Genomic DNA, 24,981 nt, shown 5'->3' with positions numbered 1-24,981 from the left:
TAAGATAACAGCATTTACAGTAAAAACAACAGCAGGTGGAATGCCTATAAAAAGTGTTCTGGTGGAGTTCAGTGTGTAGAACTGTGGGTTTGTTAGTGATTTACCTGGGCTGGGGGCAAGGTGCTGAGGTCCTGTTGTGTTCATTTATCAGTATTAATGATTTGTGAATATAAACTCTGCTGGTCCACAGAGATTTGAAGAGTTTTAATAACTTTTCTCTGTTATTATTTGACAGTTTTAATCTCCCCCGGGTGGAGTCAGACTAAATGTCAAAGCCCAGAGGAACAAAGAGGCGTGTCTGATAAAAGCTCACACCTACAAGACAAACAGAGGGGAGCACCTCAGCTGTTTCTACTGCGGCTCCATGCGTTTATCAGCACCATGACATACATCGAGCTATAGCGACTGGAGCTGCCTCGCTGGGTCCATCGATGAAACCCGCCCACACCGACACCTGGACCAATGGGCGGATCTTAAACTCACAATTGTGTTCGGCCAGAGGACCTGCGGCGGTCCACAGGAGGAGATACGTTCGGTTTGAACTCTTCTGAGCTTTCGCGTGTTTCGAACCGGTGGACATGGACAGACCCAGTCTCCGGAGGCTGTTTTCCACCTGCGACGTGAACAACACCGGGAAGATCGAGCTCGGGGACTTCGCGGTGGTTTGCCGGGAGCTCAACGTGCCCGAAGCCGAGATCAAGTCTCTGTTCGACCGGTTCGACGCGGACGAGGACGGATACATCGACTACAGCAAGTTCTCCTCCAGGTTCCAGGAGGTGTCCGAGGCGCTGGACGGGGCCTGCGGCGGCGCCGGGTCGAGCCTCAGCCCGGGAGGTTCGTGGGAAGAGTTCGTGGGTCGGATGGACTCGGAGAACCTCCTGTCTGAAAGGTGCGATCACATCCTGCTGTCCGGTCCGTGTTCAGGCAGCACACTGATCTCAAGTTCCGGTTCAAATCCTGACTCATCTCAGGAGCTGTAATTCACTCATCTAATTACTGTCAACTAATATACACAATACAATCCGATGCATCGCAATGCAATGCAATACAATATGATACGGTACGATACAATACAATACAAAATAATACAACACTTAATTAAATGATACAATATCGTATTTAACAATACAAAATGATTCAAAATGTTATAATACAACATGACTATAAAAATCGATACAATAACATAAGATACAATATAATACAATAAAATATGATACAATACAATATGATACAATCTGACATGTTATGATACAATATGATACAATATATGTAATTCAAACATGCATGTATTCCTCCTGATAATAAATTGTATATATCAGATACTAAATCATACGTTCAAAAACATTGCAGTGACACCCTCACCAATTCTCTAAGGTACACACATCTACATAAAACATATAGTGTGTAGTGCACGGTAACTGCAATAAATCCTTCTCTACATAAAGATCATTATGTTCATTTTCTGTAGAATGTGTTCAAAAGAGTTGATTTATTTGAATGGTCATTTTGGTCCCATACTTTTTTTCCCATCCAGTATGAATTAAGACTGATACAATATTAGGAGCGCCTCTCTGTGTAACCCAGTAGGGCCACAAATTAAAAGCTAACATAACCATAAAACAATAAATCACGTTAAACAGACCCTAGTAAAATAATCCTGATGAAGAGAGCATTTATTGCTGCACTGTTGTTTTATACAGCCCGTAGCTTCATTTTGGAACATAAAGTGTTGGAATGTGGGTTAATCATTTGGCTGAAACTTGGATAATATGCTGTACAACAAACCACTGGTATATGTGTCCATCAGTGTTTCTTTCATGTTAAAGCTATTTTTTCACTGTTAAAGGAGACAGAGATGAATGACGCAGGCCCGTCAGACGACTTGTTCCGCCTGTTAATTCATAATAATAACGTGTCACACTTGGGTGGGGGGGAAAGTTAACAAGAAGTGCTGTTTCTTTTCCTTTAGTTGTCGCATTGGTACACAGCTGCTGCCATCTCCAGTTTGTGGATCTTGGCTGATGGCTGTTGATCTTTTTACAAGTTTTCAGCTGCTGTTTGTTTGCCTGTCTAGGTGCAGCCATCTTTATGACGCACTGTGGATGCAGCGCTCCAGCCCTAAGTCGTCACTGACAGTCATTCAATGTTTCTTATTTATAAATCTCTTGACAACCGTTCACCCGAAACACAGTCGATGCTGCACTTCCTTGAGTCCACAGTAACTCACCGGAAAAGTAAAAAGTCCACAGTGCATTTCCATCCTACCGAGTTCAGGGACACCAATGACCTCTACAACTCTCTTTTTATTATATTTCTTATTGTCATGAAAACCAATTTTTGCATATTCTCAATAGTACCCATGTTGAGTGGTGCAGAAATGATGAGAGAGTTGAGGAGTTAGTATCAAAGTGATAAACAAAAGTGATCTGTTTGCCTAAAGGACTTAAAGGGATAGTTCATCGAACTGAACTGAAAATGTACTCATTATTTACTCAGCACAATGCCGATGGGGGGGGGGTGTTTGAGTCCACAAACACTTCTGGAGTCTCAGGGGTAAACAGTGTTGCAGCCAAATGCAATACAATTGAAGTAACGTAGATTAAACAAGTTAGAAAAAAAGAACATGCCTCCATACTGATCCTATGACGTCATCAAAGTATCTGGAAGCCCCGACATTCATATTCGATTCTAAACGGCATCCTTTACACCAGGGGTTTTCAAATTGGGTGAATGTGAGCCTCCCCTTAGAGTAGGTAAGGACAGCCGAGCCTCCCCTCAAAAAAAATGAATCCCGTCCGCCTGACCTAACCCACACACGCCTCTTCAGTAAATGCCATCTTTTGTGTGTTCCAGGCAATGATGTTTTTCAATAACTAATCAAATGTAATGTTGAAGACATTTTATTTCCACAACTTTTTTAAAAGTGCATTCATAAACGATTCTTTGCAACAGCAAATCATTTCCAACTTCATGCAGGCCTAATTGAGGCTACTTTTAAAATTAGGCCTATCCACAAGTCAACAAAACATGCTTAACATGTGTAATCGGCGCCAAAGCTACAACCAACGACATCCGACGGCTGAAATCGGTGCTGTGTGACCGGGCTTTAAGCGCACATTTGAAGGAGATGCACATCGTCTCGAAAAGAATCTGCACAATGGACAACTCTCTGATCAATGAACGACAACGGCATATTATCAGATCGAACAGATTCACATATTTTCATGAAATTTGTTAACGATTTCAGCCACGTACAACCTCAAATTTAAACAACAAACAAAATGCGTCAAATTCACATCATTTGCGCTACGAGCGGCATCAACCCTATGGCCCACCCAATTCATGGATTCAAGACAACACAACATTGACTTTCAATTGAATCGTCCATATCAGTGGGAACAATGAGGCCTCGCTTTTGATGCACAGAGGTGTTCGATGCGGGGCTGCAGTGCAGAGAGAAATATACACAAGTCGTCCTCCACCTGCAGCCTTGATCTGTATTTGTTTTTAATCACGGTCAGTGTGGAAAACCCACACACACACAAGTACGTGGAGGTAAAGGGGATTAAGACTTCCATAGCCCTATTGGAGATCTGGGGGAACTCGCTCTCCACAGACAACCAGAAACGCATTCAAGATCATTTTTCCTACGTTTTTTGCTGGGTCCTGTCTCCTCCCTTAATGCTGACTCCTGTTGACTTGGGACAGGGAAACGATGCATTTTAAAACTAATACACGCACGCACAATTATCGATATCACTAGAGCTGCATACAGATGTGTATTTTGTTTTTGCGAGTGTCTCGTGTCGCGCCTCCCCTTTGGCTCTTTGGCGCCCCCCAGGGGAGGCGCGCCTCACCTATTGAAAACCACTGCTTTACACCATGTTTTTAGCCTAAATATTCTCTGATACCCTACTCGGAGGTGCTTTCATGTTCTCATGGACACACTGGAAAACTGTGCACCCTCTCGCCTAAGGGCTAGTGTGTTTGCATCGGTACTTCCGGTAGTGGACTTTTAGACTTAAAACTTTGGGTAACTGAGGCCGTTTGGAGACGAATTTGAATGTCGGGGCTTGCGGACACTTGGAGGACGCCACACGAGCAGCATGGAGGCATGTTGTGTTTTTTTCTGTTGTTGTATTACGTCTGAAGAAGAGGACTCCTTGGCTGCACCACTGTTTATCCGATTTACCAGAGCTAGAGTGAAATGCTCTGGTGTTTCGTTAAAGTAACTGAGTAGTTATATATTTGGCTCCCTGACATCGAACAAACCTTTGGGCAATGGGTCCAGGGAGGCAGAGTTTGGGGCATAGCTAAGGGCGGTGACTGTATAGTTGTGACATCACAAAGTAGTTGGAGTCCTGTCCTCTTGTTTTAAGAAGTGACCAGTTGTTTAAGGCGTTTATTTCTCTATGGGTTGAATGTTATGATATCTTCACAGTATCATTACACCAACAAGACCTGCTCTATAGAAAAAAGTGAATTCTCACTTTCTACAACGTGTGACCTTTGACCTTTAAAAGGCTTAAGCTACTTTCACATTGCTCATTATCGGTTATGGAGAAAAGTATTTCAATCATACTGACCGGGCGCACAGATTTATAGTAGGGGAGTTAGTATTTGATTTGAGCAGAAACTCAGATTTTGGGTGGAGTTTGATTCTGAGAAAATGGCATTGACCTCTATCACTGGAAGTAACTATTTGCTCTTCTCGTGTAGTCTCAGGGAGCAGCTGGCTGATCTTTACCAGGCCATTCATTCCTGTGCAAACACGGCCCTGCTTCTGGAGTACGAAAAAACCGTCCAAGCTCTGATCAACCAAAGTCTGGACAACAGACAGGAGTGTGAACTCCTGGAGACCAGTTTGAAGCGGTAAGAAAAAGAAAGACTTGTTCTCCTCAAGTGTTTTATCTATTTCACAACATCTGAACTGAAATGAATGAACAATACGTTGCATAACATATGTTTCAATAAAGAATTCATATCATTTAAAAGTGAATTTCCATTGTTAAAAATTCAGAAAAGTGAGGTTTCGTCTTTGCAAAAATATTCGAATTGATGATGATCGTTACAGTACAAACAACTTTTCACCCTCTTTTTGCTCTGTTTTGGTTTCCACCTCTTTTAGATACAGTAGAAATTTAAAATAAAATATTTTTCATCATATTGTCATTAAATCACTGAACTTGATTATCATTTATTTTTAAATTGTTTATTTATTTTATTGTCATGACTTTTTTTCTGCAGTAGCTTTTCTGTCTCAACAATCTGGTCATTAAATCTCACACGCTGTATTGAGAAAAGGAATTAATCATTTCCTTTTAAATCTGTGAAGTGAGACATACCTCCTTAAATGATGTGCTGAATTTCAGTCCTTCACACGGGAAGACATTGTGTCTCCCCGTGTGGGCTCCGTCTGTGCTTCAGTGACTACACGGCACGAGAAAGAGGACATTCCTTGTACAAGGAAGTAGGAAAACAAAAGAATGTGCTGCCCGGCCTGTTCTGTAACCCCTTTACAGACTAGATATTTATTCTGCCTAAGTTTCCAAGTCAGTTGACATCAACATAACTTTGAAAACGTGAAAAAAAAACATAAATGGGATCACCTTATACAAGTTTGGTTTGGTTTGATTCTCTGGAATCTGCCTTTTAAAATCTGTCCCCCCCCCCTCACCTCTTTGGTTTTGTACTGTCTGACGAGAGCAGAGAGTCACAGCTGCAGCATGTCTAAAGTCAAATCAGTCAGGTACAACTGTCTCTGGACCAGCAGGTGAATGGATTCTTCTTTTCTTTCACCTGCTGATTCAGGAGTTGCGAGGCTGCCGGCACAAACTTATTTTTATTTTTTGATTATATACCTTTCTTCTTCAAACAGAGCTGAGGAGATGAACAGCAGTCAGCTGGAGGAAGTGGAGGAGGACATCCAGCTACAGCTTGTCAGAACGGAGGAGCGGGTGAGAGAGGAGGTGAGACCTGCAGGATGTATTATGGCTTTTCGTTTATTAAAATCACCACATTAAATCTAACAACCTATATGAATTGGCTGTGTTATACGCTGCAGCATCAGTAAACAGTGCAGTGAGAAACTAAAATAAGCATTGCCCCCACATCCTGTTGGCTCCTGTGAGCTACCTGCATATTTGGGGAGCAGCAGCTCCACAGCAGGTTACACGTCTCCTCACAAAGAGCCTCTGTACAGTCAGATGAAAGCCGCTCTTCACGGCCCTGAGCTGGCCTCTTACCTTCTTTGGTTTCATGTCGGCAGGAGCGCAAGAAAATGGAAGGAGTCATGGCTACCATGCAGAGGAAGTATAAGAATGAGGTCGCAGACCTGCACGCAACTGTGGACGGTCTGTTGAAGGTAAGTTACACCACACATCTTTGTATTTACACACAGATTGTATAAAGCTGGAATATGTGTTCTTGATAGAGAAATAGAGAAAACAGCCACTAAAGCTGAAAGACAAAGGTAACAGAGATGATGCAGAGGAAAGTGAACAACTGAGAGAAAGATGAACATGAAAACTTGTCTCGGACATGGCTTTGGGGGTTGTGTTTTATGTATATGGCTGTATAGTGTTATGTTTACTGTCAGAGACGTATTTGTATTCACTGTACAACAGATAACTGGAAGTGATGTTCAGTGTGAGGACAAATGTGTCTCTGGTGGTCACCTCTGAATGTGGCTGAATAGATAGTTCTAAAATGAATGATGTTGGTGCACTAGTGGAGCGGTTCAGGTTTGATACCTGTTTCTGTAGTGTCGAGTGAGCTGATGGTGCAACTGCCACAGACAGCGTTTGAGTAAATTACAAAGAAGTTACACACGCAGATGGCTCTGACCAAACTTTGGGCAAATGCTAAATAAAATTATCCCGTGCACAGTACACCATGCACTTAGATTGTTAAAGCTGATATTAGACGATTCAATCAATTCAGTCTATACACGATTATATATGATTGATTTATTGTTTGATTATTGCTGATAGTATTTGAGTTAAACAGAGATTGCAGGGATGTCACAGGCATTTCTGAGGTCATTTAGAAACAGGGTCATCAGAGAGCACTGGCAAATGTCTGTATTTATTTCAATTAAAATGTAAAATGCCTCACTCATTTAGCAATTTACAATTCTTTAAATAGCAAACTTAAAGGGATTCTCAAAAAAGCCAGTACTTACTAATATTTCTTTATGAACTCTCAAACACTGCTATCAGCAAACATCTCTGTAGTGTTAATCGACATGCCTGTATAGAACTGCCAGTCTGGAAATTCTGGTCTTAACGCTGTTGGATCTGTGACTCCAGTCATCAGCACCTAAAGTGTTTTAACAAAACGTCTTTTGTCAAGCGCCAGGAGGACTCTGACTTCAACCAGACAAAGGATGAAGTGGTGAAGCTGAACAGGGAACTCAGTAACCTCTCACAGGTCAGTCAGGTTGGAAGTGATTGTTCGGCTGAATGAAGCAGATGCATGTTTTATAAGACTGCTCCAGTAAATCTTTAAATCTGCGCACAGGAAAACGAGCAGCTGCGGACGTCCCTGCTCCAAGCCCAGACCAACATATCGGTGCTGCACTCGGAGCTGGACAAGCTGAAGAACATGTACGCAGATCAGAAGAATCAGTACGATAGGTGAGGCACCGTGTTAGCATCAAGCATGAACACAAAATGTGACGCAGCATCTTCTCTAATCTACGTGTATTTATTCACAGAGAAAAAGAGGATTTGAAGATGATGGTTACGGAATACCAGTCGTACTCCAGTCAGATTCAGATCCTCCAGTAAGTCTGACTTTGAGAACTTTTGCGAGTGTAACAAATGCAGTCTCACAATTTCTGCATCGTGGTTTATTTGATGGAAAGTGCAGGATCTCGAATGTCTGTGGAGCGACCTCTGTTTATTCAGACAAAAGAGCTAAAGAACAAAATCCTCCGGTCGATTGTGAACATTTGTGGAGCCTCTAGACAAATTAAACAACACAATTAAGCAGCATATTAAACGATATCTTAAAATAAGGGCGCAAACTTGCAAACATAATAACAGAGAGGAAATTTGAAAGACCAAAATGTCACGTATCTCTCCCAAGGAGTGCAGCAATAAAAGGGGGAGAGGTGAAGTGGGCAGCCTTATAACCAGGGGTCCCTCAAATGTGGACGTAGGGAAACACAACTTCAACAAATTGCAAACAAAATTGCATATTGGTCTCTATTCCACATTACTGCTGTATAATTGTAAATATAAAAGTATTTTTTACAAATGTGGTTTTTAAACTGTCAACCTTTTGAAACTAATTAGTAGTTATCAATAATTACTACACTTCTGCTTTGACAGTTTGGTTCATCAAAATAACAGAAACACATGTTTAAGCTGCCCTCTAGTGGTATCAGGTCAGACAGAGAAGAAAATACAATAACATTCCAAAATTTAGAAAACTTCATCAACAACATGTCTCTTCATACAGAATGTCCCAGTTACAACCAACATTTATTTTTGTTTTATTTTATTTATTCATAAACACCTGTGATAAATGGTTTATAATCAATGATAATGTATTTGTAAACAGGGCAGTGTTTATGAATTCATATATTTATAATAAGTATAATATATTATTACAGTTGTAATTATTCAAATATAAAAATAAACACATCTGGAATAGAATAATTTGGGAAACCGATGATATAACCTATGACCAGGAAAAAAGTATTAAGTTGACAGTGCAGGTTATTTTGAGTACTTGTGTATTAAAACATGGAAGGTATAAATCTGATTTCTGAATTACTTTAAGTGAAAATGTTCCTCTGCGCTGTCCGGTCTCTACAATCACCCCCAGGTTGTTAACAGTTCAGCTCTTGAACAACTGGTTTATCACACACTTGCTGTGTGAAAGCAAATGTTTGTACATGTAACTGACTCTTTCTTGCATTGCCTCAAACACATCAGAGAAATGAACAAAAACCTGTACGACAGTAACGATGGGCTTCGATCCTCGTTGGCCAGTGAAGTGGTCGCAGCTAAACGGAGGGTGAGTGTGTCGTGTGCACACGTAGCTCCACACCAGATGGAAGCCGACAGTAAAAAAATGTCAGTAGTTGGCAGTGTGAAAGTTTCCTCGCTGACATTTTAAATCTGCTCTACAGCTGTCTCCCCAAAACGAAATCCCAGCCCGAAAGATGAAGCCGCTCCGACAGAGCACACTCAAGCACAGCAGGTTTTTCTTTTCGTTTTTACACACCTCTCTGAATCTGCAGATTGATCTCAGTGAATTGAATTGTCGCTGAAGCCAGTGTGTGTGTGTGTGTGTGTGTGTGTGTGTGTGTGTGTGTGTGTGTGTGTGTGTGTGTGTGTGTGTGTGTGTGTGTGTGTGTGTGTGTGTGTGTGTGTGTGTGTGTGTGTGTGTGTGTGTGTGTGTGTGTGTGTGTGTGTGTGTGTGTTGCTGCAGTTCGCAGCCAGATCCCAGTAAAGCCATTTACTCTCATGTGGCCTCCTGGGCTGATAAGTACCTGGACAGCGGAGTCTCGCTGCCGATGGACACGGCCGAGAGCAGTGATTACGACAGCGACGAGAGCCGGGGCTCGGTGGAAACGGTGCATCGCAGTTATTCGTGTGTTCCGTCTGACGTGGAGGTCAGAACGCACATCAGCAGGTCACATAATGCCAATACGCTGGTGGGCTTATAATCAGTGTTGACTTCATGTGTCACAGATCTCAGAAATCAAATCTGAAGCTGCAGTGTCGGTGACTCCCAGCAGGGCGAGCTCTATCGCGTCCTCACTACGAAGACGCCTTTCCGCGTTTTCCACGAAGGTAAAATGATTTAACTATTTTAATTTCTAAGATCTTTCCCGTTTAGTATTTAGTCATTTGTCCTCAATAGTCGATAGTTTTAACTCAACCCCATTGTCCTGATTTGAAATGTATGCATGGTAAGTCCAGTGAATAATGTCAACTGGTACAAAGATAAGTAGTAAACTGCAAGAAAACATTAATGTTACCAAAACAATACTCTGCTGCAGATAAGTAGTTCTGTACATTGTAACCAGAATGATGAGAAAAGACAGTTGTTGGTCAGAGGTTCATCCTACAGTGAGATATTCTTCATGTGATGGAAGTGCAGCTCAGTCTCCAGAATCTAAACTGGTTTGGGATGAACTATTTCAGTGTTACCTCATTGGCCATGCACCAGCTTTGTATGGGGCTTTCAAATGAATCTCATGGTTGTCATCATGTGACCTAGCTCCAGAAAAAGGAAACTGTATTTGTTAGATTAAGTATAACATAACATTCAGCTAAATTAATACAAACTGTTTTTAAAACAATAATAAACTTGAATTTTAAGACTTTCCGCTTAAATCTGTGTACTTTTTGGCACTTCTGTTCTTTCCCTCAGCCGTTAGAAGCCAGCTTAGTAGAAACTGAGGAGCCCACTCCGATGTACCGTCTGGTTTTGGCCGGAGATGCCGGAGCAGGAAAGTCCAGCTTCATGCTGAGACTGACGCTCAACGAGTTCAGAGGTGACATTCAGACGACGCTGGGTGGGTGCACAGAAAACACACTCCATAAAACTCTGACACATTCTTGATTTCAGACGTTGAACTCTGCATTTTGCATCGCAGGAGTTGATTTCCAGATAAAGAGGATGTTGGTGGACGGAGAGAAGACCAGTCTGCAGATCTGGGACACAGCTGGCCAGGAGAGGTACTGCACCGACTCTCGTAACATTCCTCCATAGCAGCGAGAATTAAAACCAGTCAACAAATAACTTGACTAAAAATAAGTTTGTATTTCTTCTCACGTTAGGTTCCGCAGCATTGCCAGATCTTATTTCCGTAAAGCTCACGGCGTCCTGCTGCTCTATGATGTGACTTCAGAAAGCAGCTTCCTTAACATCCGAGCGTGGGTGGATGAGATTCAGGTAAGGCTGGAAGTGCTGACTGACACACGGATGAATGAATGACACAGACAAGCAGGAATATACTTCACGGAGTTCTTTATTTTTTTTTCAGGATTTGACAGAGGAGAAAATCCCCATGTGTGTTATTGGAAACAAGGTGGACCTCCGAGAGCAGCTCGCTGAGGGGAGATGTGTGAGCAGCTTACATGGAGAGAAGTTGGCCAAGGTGAGAAACTTTTGTCCCGTCCAATGCAACAAAAAGAGTGTTTACACAGACGCCCTGCCCTCCCAGGTGTATAAATAAACCGACTTCACTCAGGTATGTTGATGCTTTGCTCGCAGGCATACGGCGCCTTGTTCTGCGAAACCAGCGCCAAAGAGGGAACCAATGTCGTGGAGGCGGTGCTTCATCTCGCGAGGTAGGAGGCCCGGAGACAGGGAGTCAGAGTTGAGTCTTTTAACTTCACAAACCCTGATGTCTCTTAGCCTCTTTGTTTCTTTATTTTCACAGAGAAGTCAAGAAAAATGTCAACTTGAGACGCGAGTCGGGTTCACAGGTCAAACTGAGTCAATCCAACCCGAAGAAGACTCTGAACGACTGCTGTGGACTGTAGATGTTTCATATTGGAATATACCACGGAGCAGGTTTTTAATTTTTCCGATGCAGAACCTAAAATGTTTTAACCTTAAATATATTTCAAACTCAAGTCTTAGATTTATTTTGATTAATTTAAATTCTCTAATCGGGCTGAACGGTTTCTTCACATGTACAGATAAGCGCACATACGGTAATCATACTTCTTTATGTCTCAGATTTTATAATCTTATAAATAAGGAATTTCAATGGCTCACTTTAGATTCAACCTAAATAATTTGAATGGTTTAGCCAAGAGAAACAATCTGCAAAGACTTTGAATCTCATGCACTTTTTTCACCTTTGAGATCAAACTTATTTCACAGAGTTGAACGGGTCTTGAAAGATGAAGGGAAAGACCAAACACGTTTGTTTAAACAGTTTTTATTCTACACAGTTTGTATTTTAATTATATCAGCATAAGTGATATAACGGTGCAACGTTACTGATTTAAAGGATATTTTCACAAATTTGTGCTGTTAAAAGTGTTATTTGTTTACTAAAATAAATTTTTGTGGTTTGGTTACAGACTTCACAAAAGTTCCACTGATTTTATTTTTTGTTTGAGTATCTGTGATACAAGAACAAATTCCAGGACCCATTTTTATGATGGTTGATTGAATGCGATCCCATTTCAAAATAAAATATATATATATAAAACTCTGCTGCTATTGTGAATACAATCAGTACTGAACTATTCTCCTTTTCATAAATATATCAGATTTTCAGTGACAAGACGCGTAAATACACACACGTTCGGGCTCTTACGCTGCTTCTCGTGATCAGAGGAAACTCCTCACAGTTGACAGAAGAGGACTGGTAACTAAACTCTACTCCCTCAGATAATGATGATGACGGTGATGAAGAATTTCAAAGTGCTCTGCTTTCAGTGTCTTGCAGTTAGAATCACTGCTGTCACTAAGCTCCCCAAGGCCATTACCAGAGCTCCAAGGATAAACTTCCAGGAAAGTCCCTAAAACAAAGAAACAGTCCAAAAGAAAAAAATCTATTATGTCAAATAGTGAAATGTACATTTCTGATTGTATTTGTGATTTGACTTACAGATGGTTCCTTCTTAGAGGGAATCAGAAAAGGTGCGATATTCTCTCCAAGCATCTCTGCAGGTTTGGGTTTCCACTCCTGAGTATCTTTGCCTCCTGATTGTCTTTTGACGAGTTTAGATAACTCCAAGTGAATCGCCTGAAGGAAAGGAGGGCATTAAAAATACAATGCAGGCAGTGTTTTGTAATGCTGGCAGTAAAAATCTAATGATGATATGGAGCCTTCCTCTCGAGAGGAAAGGTGAAGTTGCAGTTTTAAAAATGTCCAGCAGGTGAGAGCAGAGGTCTGAATCACTAGACGGAAGAGGCCAAGAAATCATAAAAACTTCAATTTTTCACTTTTGTCATATTTTCAAAAAGCTGTCATTAGATGAATTACTTTAAATTGTCATAAAAAGCATGTGCAGCTCATAACTCCATGTTGTCGGCCTGTTTTGTGACTGCAGTACAATAACTTTCTCACAGGGAGGTTAAATCAGGTTTCGGCCGAGTGTTTTATCCAGCTTCGAGACAAGGGTGTAATTTCTAAAGCAGCGTATATTTTCGTTTTGTCTAGACAAGTCCAGACATACTATTTGTGGCAGTGTGCCCTGTAGGTCAGGTCGCTGTAATACTGGAAGCAGTGTTTGGTAAACAGCTGATAGAGATGTCCTATTCACACTTTTTGCGGAGATCCAGCCTGCAGGGTGTCAAACAAGAGAAGTGGAATAATGTCCGTGAGGTGATGTTAGAGTTGTAAGGAGTGGTTATGGTAATTATACAGTGTGGAGAGCCTACGCTGAAGCTGGAGAGGTCAACTCAGTCTCCGGCTTTGACTTGCACGGCTCCAGAGTGACACCGTTTGACTCGCGCATGTGTTATTTCTACCAGGTTTGCCGGGCAGCTCTGAGCCGTGCGGTCACATCTGGAGACTGCCAGATGTGCAGTTCAGCCAGATCCTCTGTGGAGGATTTGGCAGATTAGGAAAAACCACAAAAACAAGACAGAACAGGCCGTCAGAGGAGCAGAGAGCAGCTCACTGGGGTTCCTGCAACTGTTTGCTGTTAACTAGAGAGATGCAATAAAAAACAGGCAAGATGCAGAGGTTGTGGATGGAGATGAGGCGAAGTGTGAACATTGTGAACGAGGCGGAATCACTTGAACGTGGCTCCAGATGGAGGATGGAGCCTTTAATCATGTTTTTGCATTGACTGAATATGTTCCTGATGTCTGGATTAAGAGCAGAAAAACTAAATAACCTTATACACGTGGATTATGTGCAGTGCATTCGGAACATATTCCCACCCCTTCAATTGTTTCTCATTTTGTTATGTGGCAGCCTTATGCTAAAATCGATTGTCAATTTCAATCTCATCAAACCCAAAATCAATACCCCGATGACGAAGGAGAATTTTTAAATGTTGAAACATCATAAATATTGATTACTTCAGACACTTAGGTATTTTGCCTAAGGTAAGGCGCTGAATTTCGGTTGATTGTCTTTGATTTGTTTGTACATTGTGGAAAAAACATGGACACTGTGAGGTAAATGTTTTGTAATCATATGTTTCCATTATTCGCGTAATAATGAAGACTAAAGCAAAAAATGTGACAGGCACTTGTGAGAGAGGGACATGTAGTTTGCAAGTGACAATTTCAAATTAGTTCACAGTAGAATCCACTACTTAAAGCTGATGTTCAACTTGACATGGCGTTAGGGAACACATTTTTCAGATTTTTCCGACACTACACAAACACACAATATAGTAAATAAACCAAGCCATGAGAACATGCCTCCAGAGCTCATGGTTTTGAAATCAATGAAGTTTGGAACAACAAGGATTCATCCATTGAGCCGAACTCCTAGCTGAGCTCCAGAGATCTTGAAGAACAGCCATCACTGTAGCACTACACTATCTGGCCTCTGTTTTAAGCATCATGCATGAATCAATGTTAGGAGACATGATGCTAGAAGTGGTCGTCCCTTTGGAAGGTTTTCCCATCTCGACGCAGGATCTCTGGGGCTCCTGGCGACCACCAGGCCCTCGGTCACCTCACCTAACAAAGCCTTTCTTCCCTGAATGCTGAGTTTGGGGTGGGCGGACACATCAAGGAGAGTCCTGGTTGTTCCAAACTTCTTCCATTTAAACATGGAGGTTTTGCTCTTGTGAAACTTCAGGGCAGCAGAATTATTTTGTTGCCTTCCCCAAATGGTTGTCCTGTCTCTGAGCTCTGCAGATAAGTCCAATGTCTTCATGGACTAGTTTGTGCTCTGATTTGCATCAGCACCATTGTGACCTTATGGAGTCAGGTGTGTCTCTCCCAAACATTACCAATCAACTGAATTTATCCCAAGTAGACTTTACCCAATGTAAAGAAATGCCCTGAAAGATGATCAATGGAAAGGGGAGGTACCTTTACTGAATTTGAAATGTCATGGCAACATGTCTGAATACTGTGGTGGCTGTGATTTCAGTTAGCATGATGAGGGAAAACAATATTTAGCATAAACCTATTGAAGAGTCTCACTACTGCCCCGATCTCCTTTCGAATGGACGACTGCGATGCTCTCCTTTTGGGAACCAGTCAGCCATCACTGTCTCGCTTGCAACTGGTGCAGATGCTGCTGCTCGACCGCTAACTGGAACTAGGCAGAGGGACAGTGTGTCACTTATTCTTGCATCTATGCATTGGCTACCGCTTAGATACAGGACAGATTTTAAGGCTTAAGCTCCTCTGGCCCACATTCCATCCCCAGATCTCTTGGCGGTCCCTCGGTCGAGGCTAAGGGTGTAAGGGGGATTGCGTCTTCACTGTAGCTGCCCCAAAGCTCTGGAACGCTCTACCTCTTTCTAGTATTAACCCTCTGTTGTGACTTCTAATGCTCAACTGAAGACCCTCCTGTTCTCTCAGGCTTTTGACTGCCCATGACAAAGTATTATTTACTAATGTGTATACTAATTCGCTTTTAGCCTGTTTAGTCCAATTGTTTGCAAAAGATTTTGAATTGTGGACTCATTCTAAGCTTAATGGGCAAATCAACAACTGTTGAATGGATTGCAATGAAATACTGTTCAGACATTCCTGTTCTCCAGTGGATGAACCCCTGTGACAGGTGAATCCATTGTGAACTTGGCATTTCTGGTTTTAAGTGCGTTTAGCTCCACAAAGTCTTCTGAGGTCAAGGCTCTTTGTTAAAGGTAAATATTAATTAATTAATCATTCTTTTTTTAACAGTTTTTAAATGTCTAGAATCCAAATGAAAAAGCTACATGTAATACATGAACTATCCATAATGTCATTACTGAAATCCCAAGTCCAGGCTTGACAGTGTTTTTCCAGCCTTGATATATAAACCTTTGACCATAACATATTAGAGAGCACACATTTAGTCAGAAACTATTCATTAATATTGTCTCTCTAATGATAATTGTGGCCTCACTTTAGAAAACCCTTTCCTTTGTGTATATGAGGGACGGATGAGATTCACAGACAGATGGGAGAGAGCAACTCATCCCAAATAATCTCACCTTGGTGGCCGGCTCCAGTTTCAAGGCCTTTTTTAGCACCTCCATCGCCTCTTTGTATTCACCATTGTCTGACAGGACCTGAAAGAGATGAACACAATGCTCTTCTTTCCAGGAACTCTCCCAACAATAATAATTTATGGATTGATAAGAATCAATAAGGATGCTCCCAGTTGCTTCTCACCTTTCCCATCCTGTAGAGGGCCTTGACGTTGTTTGGCTCGAGGGTCAGAACGTCCCGGGTGGTGTGCAGCGCCTGCTCGTACTGCTCCAGTTTGAGCTGAGCGGTGGCCAGGTTGTTCAAACACTTCACCCGGTAGTCCCGCACCTCCTCCTCCTCTACCGCCACGCCGCTGTCCGGACCGTCTGCACAGAGACACACAGCAGATCATGTACACTTTGCTTTGGACATTAAAGACATAAGGAAAGGTCTGGACATCTGAGAGGACTTGCACTAGGACATGTGTCTATCTCAATACAGTGTTGACCCAAGTGAGGAGCATTTTGATTCTTGTCTCTGAGCATGATGAGTTATAATTGTTAGCAGCTCAGGGATGATATTTGCAATGGGTGCACATCTTTTTTTTTCTCCTTCTTTTCCAGATCTGCATATGGTTTCCAAAAGTAGATTCTACTTTGGATGCTTCCCAAGCTTCAGTAGGTATTTATTGTTGTTTGTTTGGTCACTTGGGGGCAGCAGAACAACATGTCAACACAACACTGACATATTATCGTTGTAGGAAGTCCTGGCAAATGTCCACAGACACAAAGTGTGGAGTTATGTTTCTGGTCAAATGTAATTTACAGACATTCGCTTTCCCTTTAGCTTTGTCTTTGACTTTGTTCACCAGCTAGTTACTCAATCTGGTAGCTTTCAGTGACTTCTATAGAGCTGTTAAAATGAAAACATCTGCTGCTGCAGTTGATCCTATTTAATTATTAAAGCTGTGAACTAGAAAACAACAAAAGCAGCTTAATAACATAAAAACATAAGTAGTACTGAGGGCAACTGCAGAGTTGAGTGTTCATCGCACCAAGCGACAAACACTGATCAGTGCAGCTTTAAGCTTCAACTCTTTTACTGAATTTGTTTCCTTCTTGCTTTTGTGAGCAAAGATTAATGTGCGATACATTCAGGGAGCCATTAATCTGTTAACACAACAACAACGATGTGATTTATCAGACGAGAAGTTGCTTTAATTTTTTGAATGTCGTGTCATTTCATTACGTTATTAACTCCGCCAAGGAGTTTCTGTTTTTTTCGCGTCTATTTGTTGGCCAGCAGGATTGCCCCAAAACTAAACTGTTTTTTATTTATTTTTTATTAATTGCAATTATTTAAATGTTTTTAGAACCTAAGATTGATTATTCCCACATGGTGACAAAGCCCTTGAAGCAAAATATTTATCTTTCTATTTCTCTTTTATTTCTTCATCCTTACCCAATTAAATTTATTTACTCCCATGAAGACAGTTGAAACTCTTGTTAAAATATGTTTATTTGTACATGGTTGGTGTCTCTGCTTCATTATTATCTTTTTTTTTTCTGCTCGACTTCTCATCCGTTAATGACACGATCTCGATGCCCTGATAAAGTCCTCTCCTCAGTGTCACACCGAGTTAACTCGCGGCTCTACCATCATTGACACATTAAGAGGCAGTTCATGTTTTTCTCTTCAATGACTTGTTCAGTCACATTCTCCTCCATGGGCCCACCCTGCCTCGACCATGATCAATGTGATTAAGAAGGTGAAAATCATATGAGAGTTGATTAGCCTGGATTAAGCTGAAGAATTAAGAGGAAAACATTTGTGACGTGACGTGGCCCTGCGTCGTGATGGTGTGATTAGTGTGATGGAGGGCTGGGGGGCGTGAAGCTGTTCAGATGTGGAAATGGTGTGTGTGTGTGTGTGTGTGTGTGTGTGTGTGTGTGTGTGTGTGTGTGTGTGTGTGTGTGTGTGTGTGTGTGTGTGTGTGTGTGTGTGTGTGTGTGTGTGTGTGTGTGTGTGTGTGTGTGTGTGTGTGTGTGTGTGTGTGTGTGTGTGTGTGTGTGTGTGTGTGTGTGTGCATTCATATGTGTGCCAAACACTATCTGTGCTTTACCTTCATTTTCGCCCTTTCCCTGGGAAGATAATAGTCACATCAACCATTATAGCAGATTCCTGCTAGAGCTGATAGTATGGAAATATTTTTCTATGAATAAATTCAGTTTTGGCGCTGCGTTACCTCGGCTGCATGTGGTTAGCACATCCAGAGCCATACAATAGGCCCGGGCGGCCATGCAGTATTCCTCTCTCTGGAAATGAAAATTTCCCCGCTCTCGTTTCTGGTTGCCGATGCGGATGCGGTCGGCGACGGGCAGAGCAAATGGGTCTGCTTTCTCTCTTATGTCCAGCAGCTGAAGCTGATAGAGCAACGGAGCCCAGGATGGAATATCAGGCTCTCTGCACATAGACAAACAAACAGACAGGAAAAACAAGCACAGACATAAACAACATCATCACAGCAAAAGAGCCACGGTAAAGTTTATCTGTGAGTAACACCAGACATCTTTTAAAATCCTCAAAAGAACACGCTGATCTTTTAAAGGCTGTTTAAATCAATCAGGCAATCGATCTGTTTTCAAGTGACAACCATCAGCTTCAAGAGAAGCAGAAACAAGCTACTGAACATCCTGCAAACAAAACCCAAAGCTCTTCAGCTAACACATGTCATTTGATAGCCATCTTTAAAATACAGTGGTGTTTAGATTGACGGTAAATATATAAATAGTAGAATGTAAAATAATGTTTATTTTACATTAAGAGGTTGTATGGGATACATTTGGAACCATTATTTGTTCAACTCTTTTCTCAGTTCACACCAGGGGTCACTACTAGAGGGACCACAGTCCTGATCCAGACTCAGATCCGGCCCTATCCGAAGCTACAACAGAAAAATCATTGAGAATTGTCACATTTTGACAGAGAACTTCTATTTTAACCAGCACAAATATAACATAACTGATCCTGCTGTTTATTTACCATCTTAAAAAACATTTCTCACATTATATTTCAATAAGAAGAGGTTCCCATTGATATATAACACCCAAAAATCATCCCTTATCTATTGTTTCCAGGCAATATTTATTGTATCTTTCTCTCTCACAATATTTGTAATATGCGTCCCATCTCAGATCTGTACCTGACCAGGGGGTGCCATGTCTCTCGCCCCTTGACGTCAGCTGGGACTGGGTCCAGTCCCCCTGCGACCTTTACAAGATATGTGGTAAAGAGATTGGAGGGATGAATTTTCTCTCTGAGCTGAAACATGCAAAAAGTTGTTTTAATTGAAATGTTCCCGTTTTTTAGTAGGAGGTCAAGGTCCTTGAAGTGAGGACGCAGCTGAGCAGGACAGTTTCCAATTTGATCTGAAGTTGAAGTTCTCCCATCAGGACAATCTCAATCCCTAATAGAAACATTAATAACTATGATGGCACTCAGTGGAGGGCATACCTTGGACAAGGGCCCTGTCTGACAATGTTGAAGAAAGTGATTAAAAAAAATTATAAAAATCTTAGATCTAACCCTTTAGTCCAGATCCATACCAGAATTTATTACTTTACAGAAACTGAAAAATCCTACCTCCCTGAAACCACATTCAAATCTACGGATTTTTATAAGTGGCTCTGAACCAAATTGTACATACTCATACATATCAGGCCCCCAAATATGCCTGATTTTCGTTCATTTATTTTAAAAAAGAAAAAAATATTTTGCAATGTAAAAAAATAGCTGGGACCATTTCTGTCCAGATCCACAATCAAATTGAATGGGTTATTTTATGTAACATCCTTCCACCAAGTTTCAGAGAAAGCTCTTCACTAGTTTTTGTGTAATCCTGTTAACAAACAAACCCTTTTTGGTAGAAATAAACTAAGAGAAAACACAGCACTGCTCAGCACCTGAGCTTTAGTGTCACTGCCTTGACAAAGGTATTTCATCAAACACACTCACACATTGTCCAGTACAACAATACTTGAACAAAATATACAAACACCTCTGATATTACAATATATTTAGGTGTTTTTCATGGGTTTTGAAAGATGTTTTATGCATCGATAACATTTCACAGCATCCATCGCCTTAACCTCTTAAAAAGCAACATATACAGAAGCCAAAGTGACTCCGGCTCATTTAAGCAAATGAGGGTTTGAAACTGATACGAGCCGTTGAGCCGTCAACGGCTTTCTCTTACTCAGGAGTCACTCAGAGGGAAAGTTAATTTGGTTTTCAGTCATCTGGCTCCTGGGAAACAATGGTCCATTATCAGTTCCTCTGTGGAGGCTGAGTTGAAAGGAGTGACGGGTTGAATGAATGAAAGAATCTTGCATTAAAAAATACAAACAACTGAAAACATGCTGTACGTCACATGTTTGAACATCCATTCATCCATTTTCAATACCGCTTATCCTTTGATGGTGGTTGGGGGAGCTGGAGCAGCACCCAGATGACTTTGGACGAGAGGTAGGGTACTTCCTGGAGGGGTCATGCTTAAATATACACACTTTATTTTATATCTTGGACAGAATAAAGTGGTTCTTCATATTTAAGGAGGACCCTGACAGTTTAATGGACTCAACAAAAAAAATTTCAGAACCTAAGTCCGTCAGAAGAAAGTGCAGCTTCCCCACAGATATCAGCCACTGGCTGTTTGCTGCAAAGTGATAGTAGTGGGAGTTGTAACAGACCATGAATTATTCAAACTGGTTGTGTCAGTGACACAGTTTATGTCTGTCAAACAGAATTAGTTGTGTGCCCAGTGGCTGTGAGGCCGTGTCAGCAGGTGGGATCAGATTACCCTTTCACCTCTCCTCCCCAGAGACCTCATCCACTGTCACAGTGTGAAACCAGCAGCAGAGCCGAGGCCTCGGAAACCTGAGCCGCTCAGGACCGGAGGAAGTGGCGTTCAGAGACGTTATCATCAGGGAGCTGTGAATGTGTAGATGCAGGACTCTAGGAAGCTTCTGTGAACTGTTTTTGACAGCAGCGTTTAGTCCTGTCGTCTTGTTTTTGCAGAACCGCTGCATGTTTACAAGTGTATTTGCAGTTGTGTAGCAAGCGTTACAAGAGAAGAAGACACTTGATTCATTAATGAAGAACGTTGAGCGCACACAGCTTTGGCTGTACTGGGAAATGTCTTTCCCAAAACATGCCTCATACGTCTTATTACTCCTTATTCCCTTGTATAGGCTCCTTCTTCCCTGCTGATGTTGTTTGTTTTACTAGCATACGAAGAATGTCACATCATCTCCAAATGATTCTTGGCCCAGTTTGTGCAGTGTGGCTGTGTTGTCCTTGCATACCTTTCTCTACTCTTATCTGAGAATGTTACACAATATTCCAAAGGCTGCATATTATGTCACAGTGTGCAGCAAGTAATAATAACACACACAGCAGTGTCTTGCATAATCTGCTCTAGGAGTTCTTGGCTCCAGATTAAAGGGATTTCTATCATTACCTTCTGAAGCCAAAATTGAATTGCTTAATAAAAAGAAAGTCCTTGAAACGAAAACCATTCCAAAGTAAGAGGAAGTGATTTTACTTCTTAGTCAGGCAGCAAATCCACTTTTCTTCTCCAAATTTCCAGTTTTAACAGCAATTGGTATAAAATCGATGTACTCATTAATTACAATAAATACAATTTTAGAAGCTGAAAATGTATTTTGAAGGTACAATTCATTCATCATATTATACCGCTTGTACTTTGAGGGCTGCAAGAAGGCTGGTGCATAGGTCATAAATCCTGCCTCCTCCGTGTTAGCGGATGGGACAAAAAGTAAAAAAGAGAATAATCAACATGTTTTCCATTTAGAGGTAATATATTTCGAATAAATTTCAAGGTGAAATAAAATGGCAGAGAGTAAATATAGTGCTTAATAATAAAAAGCTCTTCAAATGTATATAACTGACTTAACTAAAGCCGCTTTATATATATATGTTGCTCTTTACATGAGACCTTAAGTATTGCTCATTAAGCATATATATAGAGAGAGTCTAAGCATGTGTATCAACACCTGAGGCAGCAGTTTAAGACGATTTTCTGTAAGTTTACTTAAAGACAGGAAGGAAACTAGTTATTTGACTTTGTCAGTATATCCAGTTGGTTAAAAAAGATGTCGCAGTCATGAGCTGAACCATGTTGGGTTTGTAAAAGATTAAGATTAAGATGCATTTATTAGCCCCAAACACATGCACAGAAATGCACAGGCACACTTATGTAGGTAGGGAAATTTAACCTCTGCTTTTGACCCATCTGGTGCAGGACACACAGAGCAGTGAGCAGCCATGTACGGCGCCCGGGGAGCAGATGGTGGGGGAGTAAGGTGCCTTGCTCAGGGGCACTAGACAGGGTAGGTAGAATCCTCTTGGATTTTTGGACAGATCAATCCAGGTACGTCTTTTTGTTGTTTCTCCGTGGAGAAACAACACCTTACTCGTGAATGTCATCGGATACCGATTTGATTATCACACGGGAGGAACGCACGCGCTTCGTGCTCATGACTCACACAGATCGGATACATCGGATAACAAGGGATGAGTCATTTCCTATGAATTGATGCAGGTACAGCTGCTTCTGCACAAACTAAATGAGCTACAAGCAAAACTGAATTATGGGTTAACAGATGACACACACACACGCACAAACACACATACACACACACACACACACATTGACTGCAAACTGCCTAATAATAGAAATCCTTCACATGCAGGATTCTACAGGTGAGCTTTGAAGCATACTATCAGTCAGCTCATCACTTAATATGAGCAAGCATGTGGCTAAAAATACAACAGTGTACAGAACACTAAGGACTTATACATCAAACATTGAGGGATAATAAGAGGAGCTGAGGGCCGAGCTTATTGTTGCCACCATGAGAGACATGACAAATCACCATGACTGGCGAGTGTAATCAAAGAATGGAGCAGTTGACAGATCTATAAGGTTTACGATGTCATGCGGGTCAGCGGTGATTAGCCCCCGGGGTCTTATTAGTGCAAACAGGAAGCAGAGGGTGGTCAGTAGGGTTAGATCCCTGCACAAGATCCCAGTGAAACATGAACCTGCAACTCAAACCAAGGTCCACGTCCTTAAACTGAGCTGTCGTCTCCAGTCAGAGACTCCTACCCTCATGCAGAATCTTTAGGCTGCCATTAGCTTGACATGGTTGGTGTTATACTGTAGATTTTAGAGCATTTTTACAATGGAGGATTCATTATAGTGCGATGGCAGAAGAGTTGCTAAACTTTGATCTATGCTGGCTATAATAGATATGCTCCTATTCTAATCAGTGCATGATATCACAAAATATACTCTATCTAATATACTCTGTGCTTGTAAAAAGCATTTAAAAGCATATTGTTTATTCGTCTTGTCTATTTTCCTAAATTTGACATTGTCATGGATCTCTGAACATTGCCAAAGAGCAGATGACCTGCACCTGACCTAGAACTGTGCTTGCTGATGTCCTATGTTGACAAATGAGCGAATCAACAGACCTGCAGCTTTGTGAATGTGCTGCCAACCCGAGTTATCAACCCTGTTTCATAAGATTCAAAAGAGTGCGGAGCTAGATTAACAGCTCTATGACACAGTACTTGAGTTGCATTCACACAACACTGGCAGAGTAGGAAAACCTGTCTTTATTTAGATTTGTTCAAGTGTTTATTCGACATGTTTACTGATGGCTTCGAAAAATCTGCTAGTTTTGTTGCGTTAGCCTATCCAACGGGAATGGTTTGCAGGTTAGTTTTGGACAAAATGTTTAAAATGCTTCATGTTTTAAATCTGCTGAATCCATCTACTACTGGCACTATTAATGGGTTGTAATGAGATTTACCAGTGATTGTTCTTTTATAAGATAGCGCAACTGTTTTACACTGCACTTGCCTGTAATTTGGGAAAATGTCAGACTATTTTGCCGAGCTCCTCCTGACCAGAGTAAAGGTCAGTGAAGACAGGGTTCTTTAGGTCAGAGCTTGAGGCCTGAAGAGATTAGGACTGAGCGGATGGTTAGAGACCCGAGATGTTTGCTGAGGCAGCAGCTTTGACAGCACCGGGAGGCAGAGCCTGGGACAGTGCCCATATTTATAGTCATATTTACTGCAGGTCACCATGGAAACCAGGTCTAACAACTAAATGTCAGGTAGCACATTGGACGTTTTGCTTGTACTTCAGTAAAAGTCTCAAAACTAGCTGCAAATTTTGAAAATGAAAATACAAGCACATGTCAGAACGATCACTCAATACATTTAATGTTGAATGGATGAATGGAAAGTGTTTTGCAGGCTAGAGATCCATTTGAAGACCGCTTGATTCTGGTGTGTTTGCTCAACTGCAACCTCCTTTATCACTATGGTGATAGCTCAGTCATTTATTTACTCAGATTCACTAGTCCATTCATTAAATCACTCAAACCCTGGCCTGCATTGATATTCGATTCATCATGTCCATGTTGGCCAGAGTTTTTATTTTGCCCATAACTGAACAATCTGCAGTTCAGTGTCAGGACAGTTCAGTTATAACACATTTTACGAGAAGAGATCTTGGTGGTGGCCTATTACAAGAAACAGTTTTGTGACTCATTTGTTCTCTTGCTGAGAGTTCGATGAGAAGACACCATCCGTGTGACTGTACAGTTAACATGATGCAGGAGCCAGCTAGCTTAGCTTAGCATAAAGACTGGAATTTGGAGGAATTTTTTTTCTGTAAATTAACTCACACCAGCTACGCCCATCTCCTCCATGTGGCACATTATTTAGTCTGAGTTGTCAGCTGTAATAAATAGCACAATCAAAATAATCGAACAATATCAGCCTTAGACATATTGGTATTGGAAATAA

At 41.4% G+C, this 24,981-nt stretch overlaps 2 protein-coding genes across 2 annotated transcripts in view; one reads left to right on the top strand and one right to left on the bottom strand.

Moving 5' to 3' along the window:
* Window positions 1–318: 318 nt before the first annotated feature.
* zgc:162879 (ras and EF-hand domain-containing protein) lies at window positions 319–12,190 on the top strand. Its single transcript, XM_053426244.1, has 17 exons — window positions 319–889; window positions 4,720–4,872; window positions 5,879–5,969; window positions 6,269–6,364; window positions 7,354–7,431; window positions 7,522–7,637; window positions 7,718–7,786; window positions 8,946–9,027; window positions 9,143–9,213; window positions 9,445–9,628; window positions 9,708–9,809; window positions 10,393–10,537; window positions 10,619–10,700; window positions 10,803–10,917; window positions 11,009–11,122; window positions 11,239–11,315; window positions 11,408–12,190. Exons 1-17 carry the CDS (start codon window positions 579–581, stop codon window positions 11,508–11,510), a joined length of 1,989 nt encoding a protein of 662 aa, XP_053282219.1. The 5' UTR covers window positions 319–578; the 3' UTR covers window positions 11,511–12,190.
* fkbp16 (FKBP prolyl isomerase 16) overlaps window positions 11,087–24,981 on the bottom strand; it is a 28,108-nt gene continuing 14,213 nt past the window's right edge. Inside the window, exons 4-8 of the mRNA XM_053426245.1 lie at window positions 18,313–18,540; window positions 16,282–16,450; window positions 16,101–16,178; window positions 12,593–12,730; window positions 11,087–12,503 (exon numbers count right to left, since the gene is read on the bottom strand). Of these exons, the coding sequence (XP_053282220.1) occupies window positions 12,417–12,503; window positions 12,593–12,730; window positions 16,101–16,178; window positions 16,282–16,450; window positions 18,313–18,540 (700 nt within the window). The 3' untranslated portion in view covers window positions 11,087–12,416. The remainder of the gene's footprint in view (window positions 12,504–12,592; window positions 12,731–16,100; window positions 16,179–16,281; window positions 16,451–18,312; window positions 18,541–24,981) is intronic.

This window comes from Pleuronectes platessa, chromosome 7 (assembly GCF_947347685.1).
Source record: "Pleuronectes platessa chromosome 7, fPlePla1.1, whole genome shotgun sequence".
Taxonomy (NCBI): Eukaryota; Metazoa; Chordata; class Actinopteri; order Pleuronectiformes; family Pleuronectidae; genus Pleuronectes; species Pleuronectes platessa.
The sequence above is the reverse complement of the archived record's forward strand: the minus strand, read 5'-3'. Positions and strand labels throughout refer to the sequence as shown.

Excerpts from the sequence above, each read along its gene's own strand:
- zgc:162879 (XM_053426244.1), top strand. The coding sequence starts at position 579 with ATGGACAGACCCAGTCTCCGGAGGCTGTTTTCCACCTGCGACGTGAAC. Across the intron at positions 5,970-6,268 it reads AGGAGCGGGTGAGAGAGGAG|GAGCGCAAGAAAATGGAAGG; the intron begins GTGAGACCTGCA and ends TCATGTCGGCAG. Across the intron at positions 9,810-10,392 it reads TTTCCGCGTTTTCCACGAAG|CCGTTAGAAGCCAGCTTAGT; the intron begins GTAAAATGATTT and ends TCTTTCCCTCAG.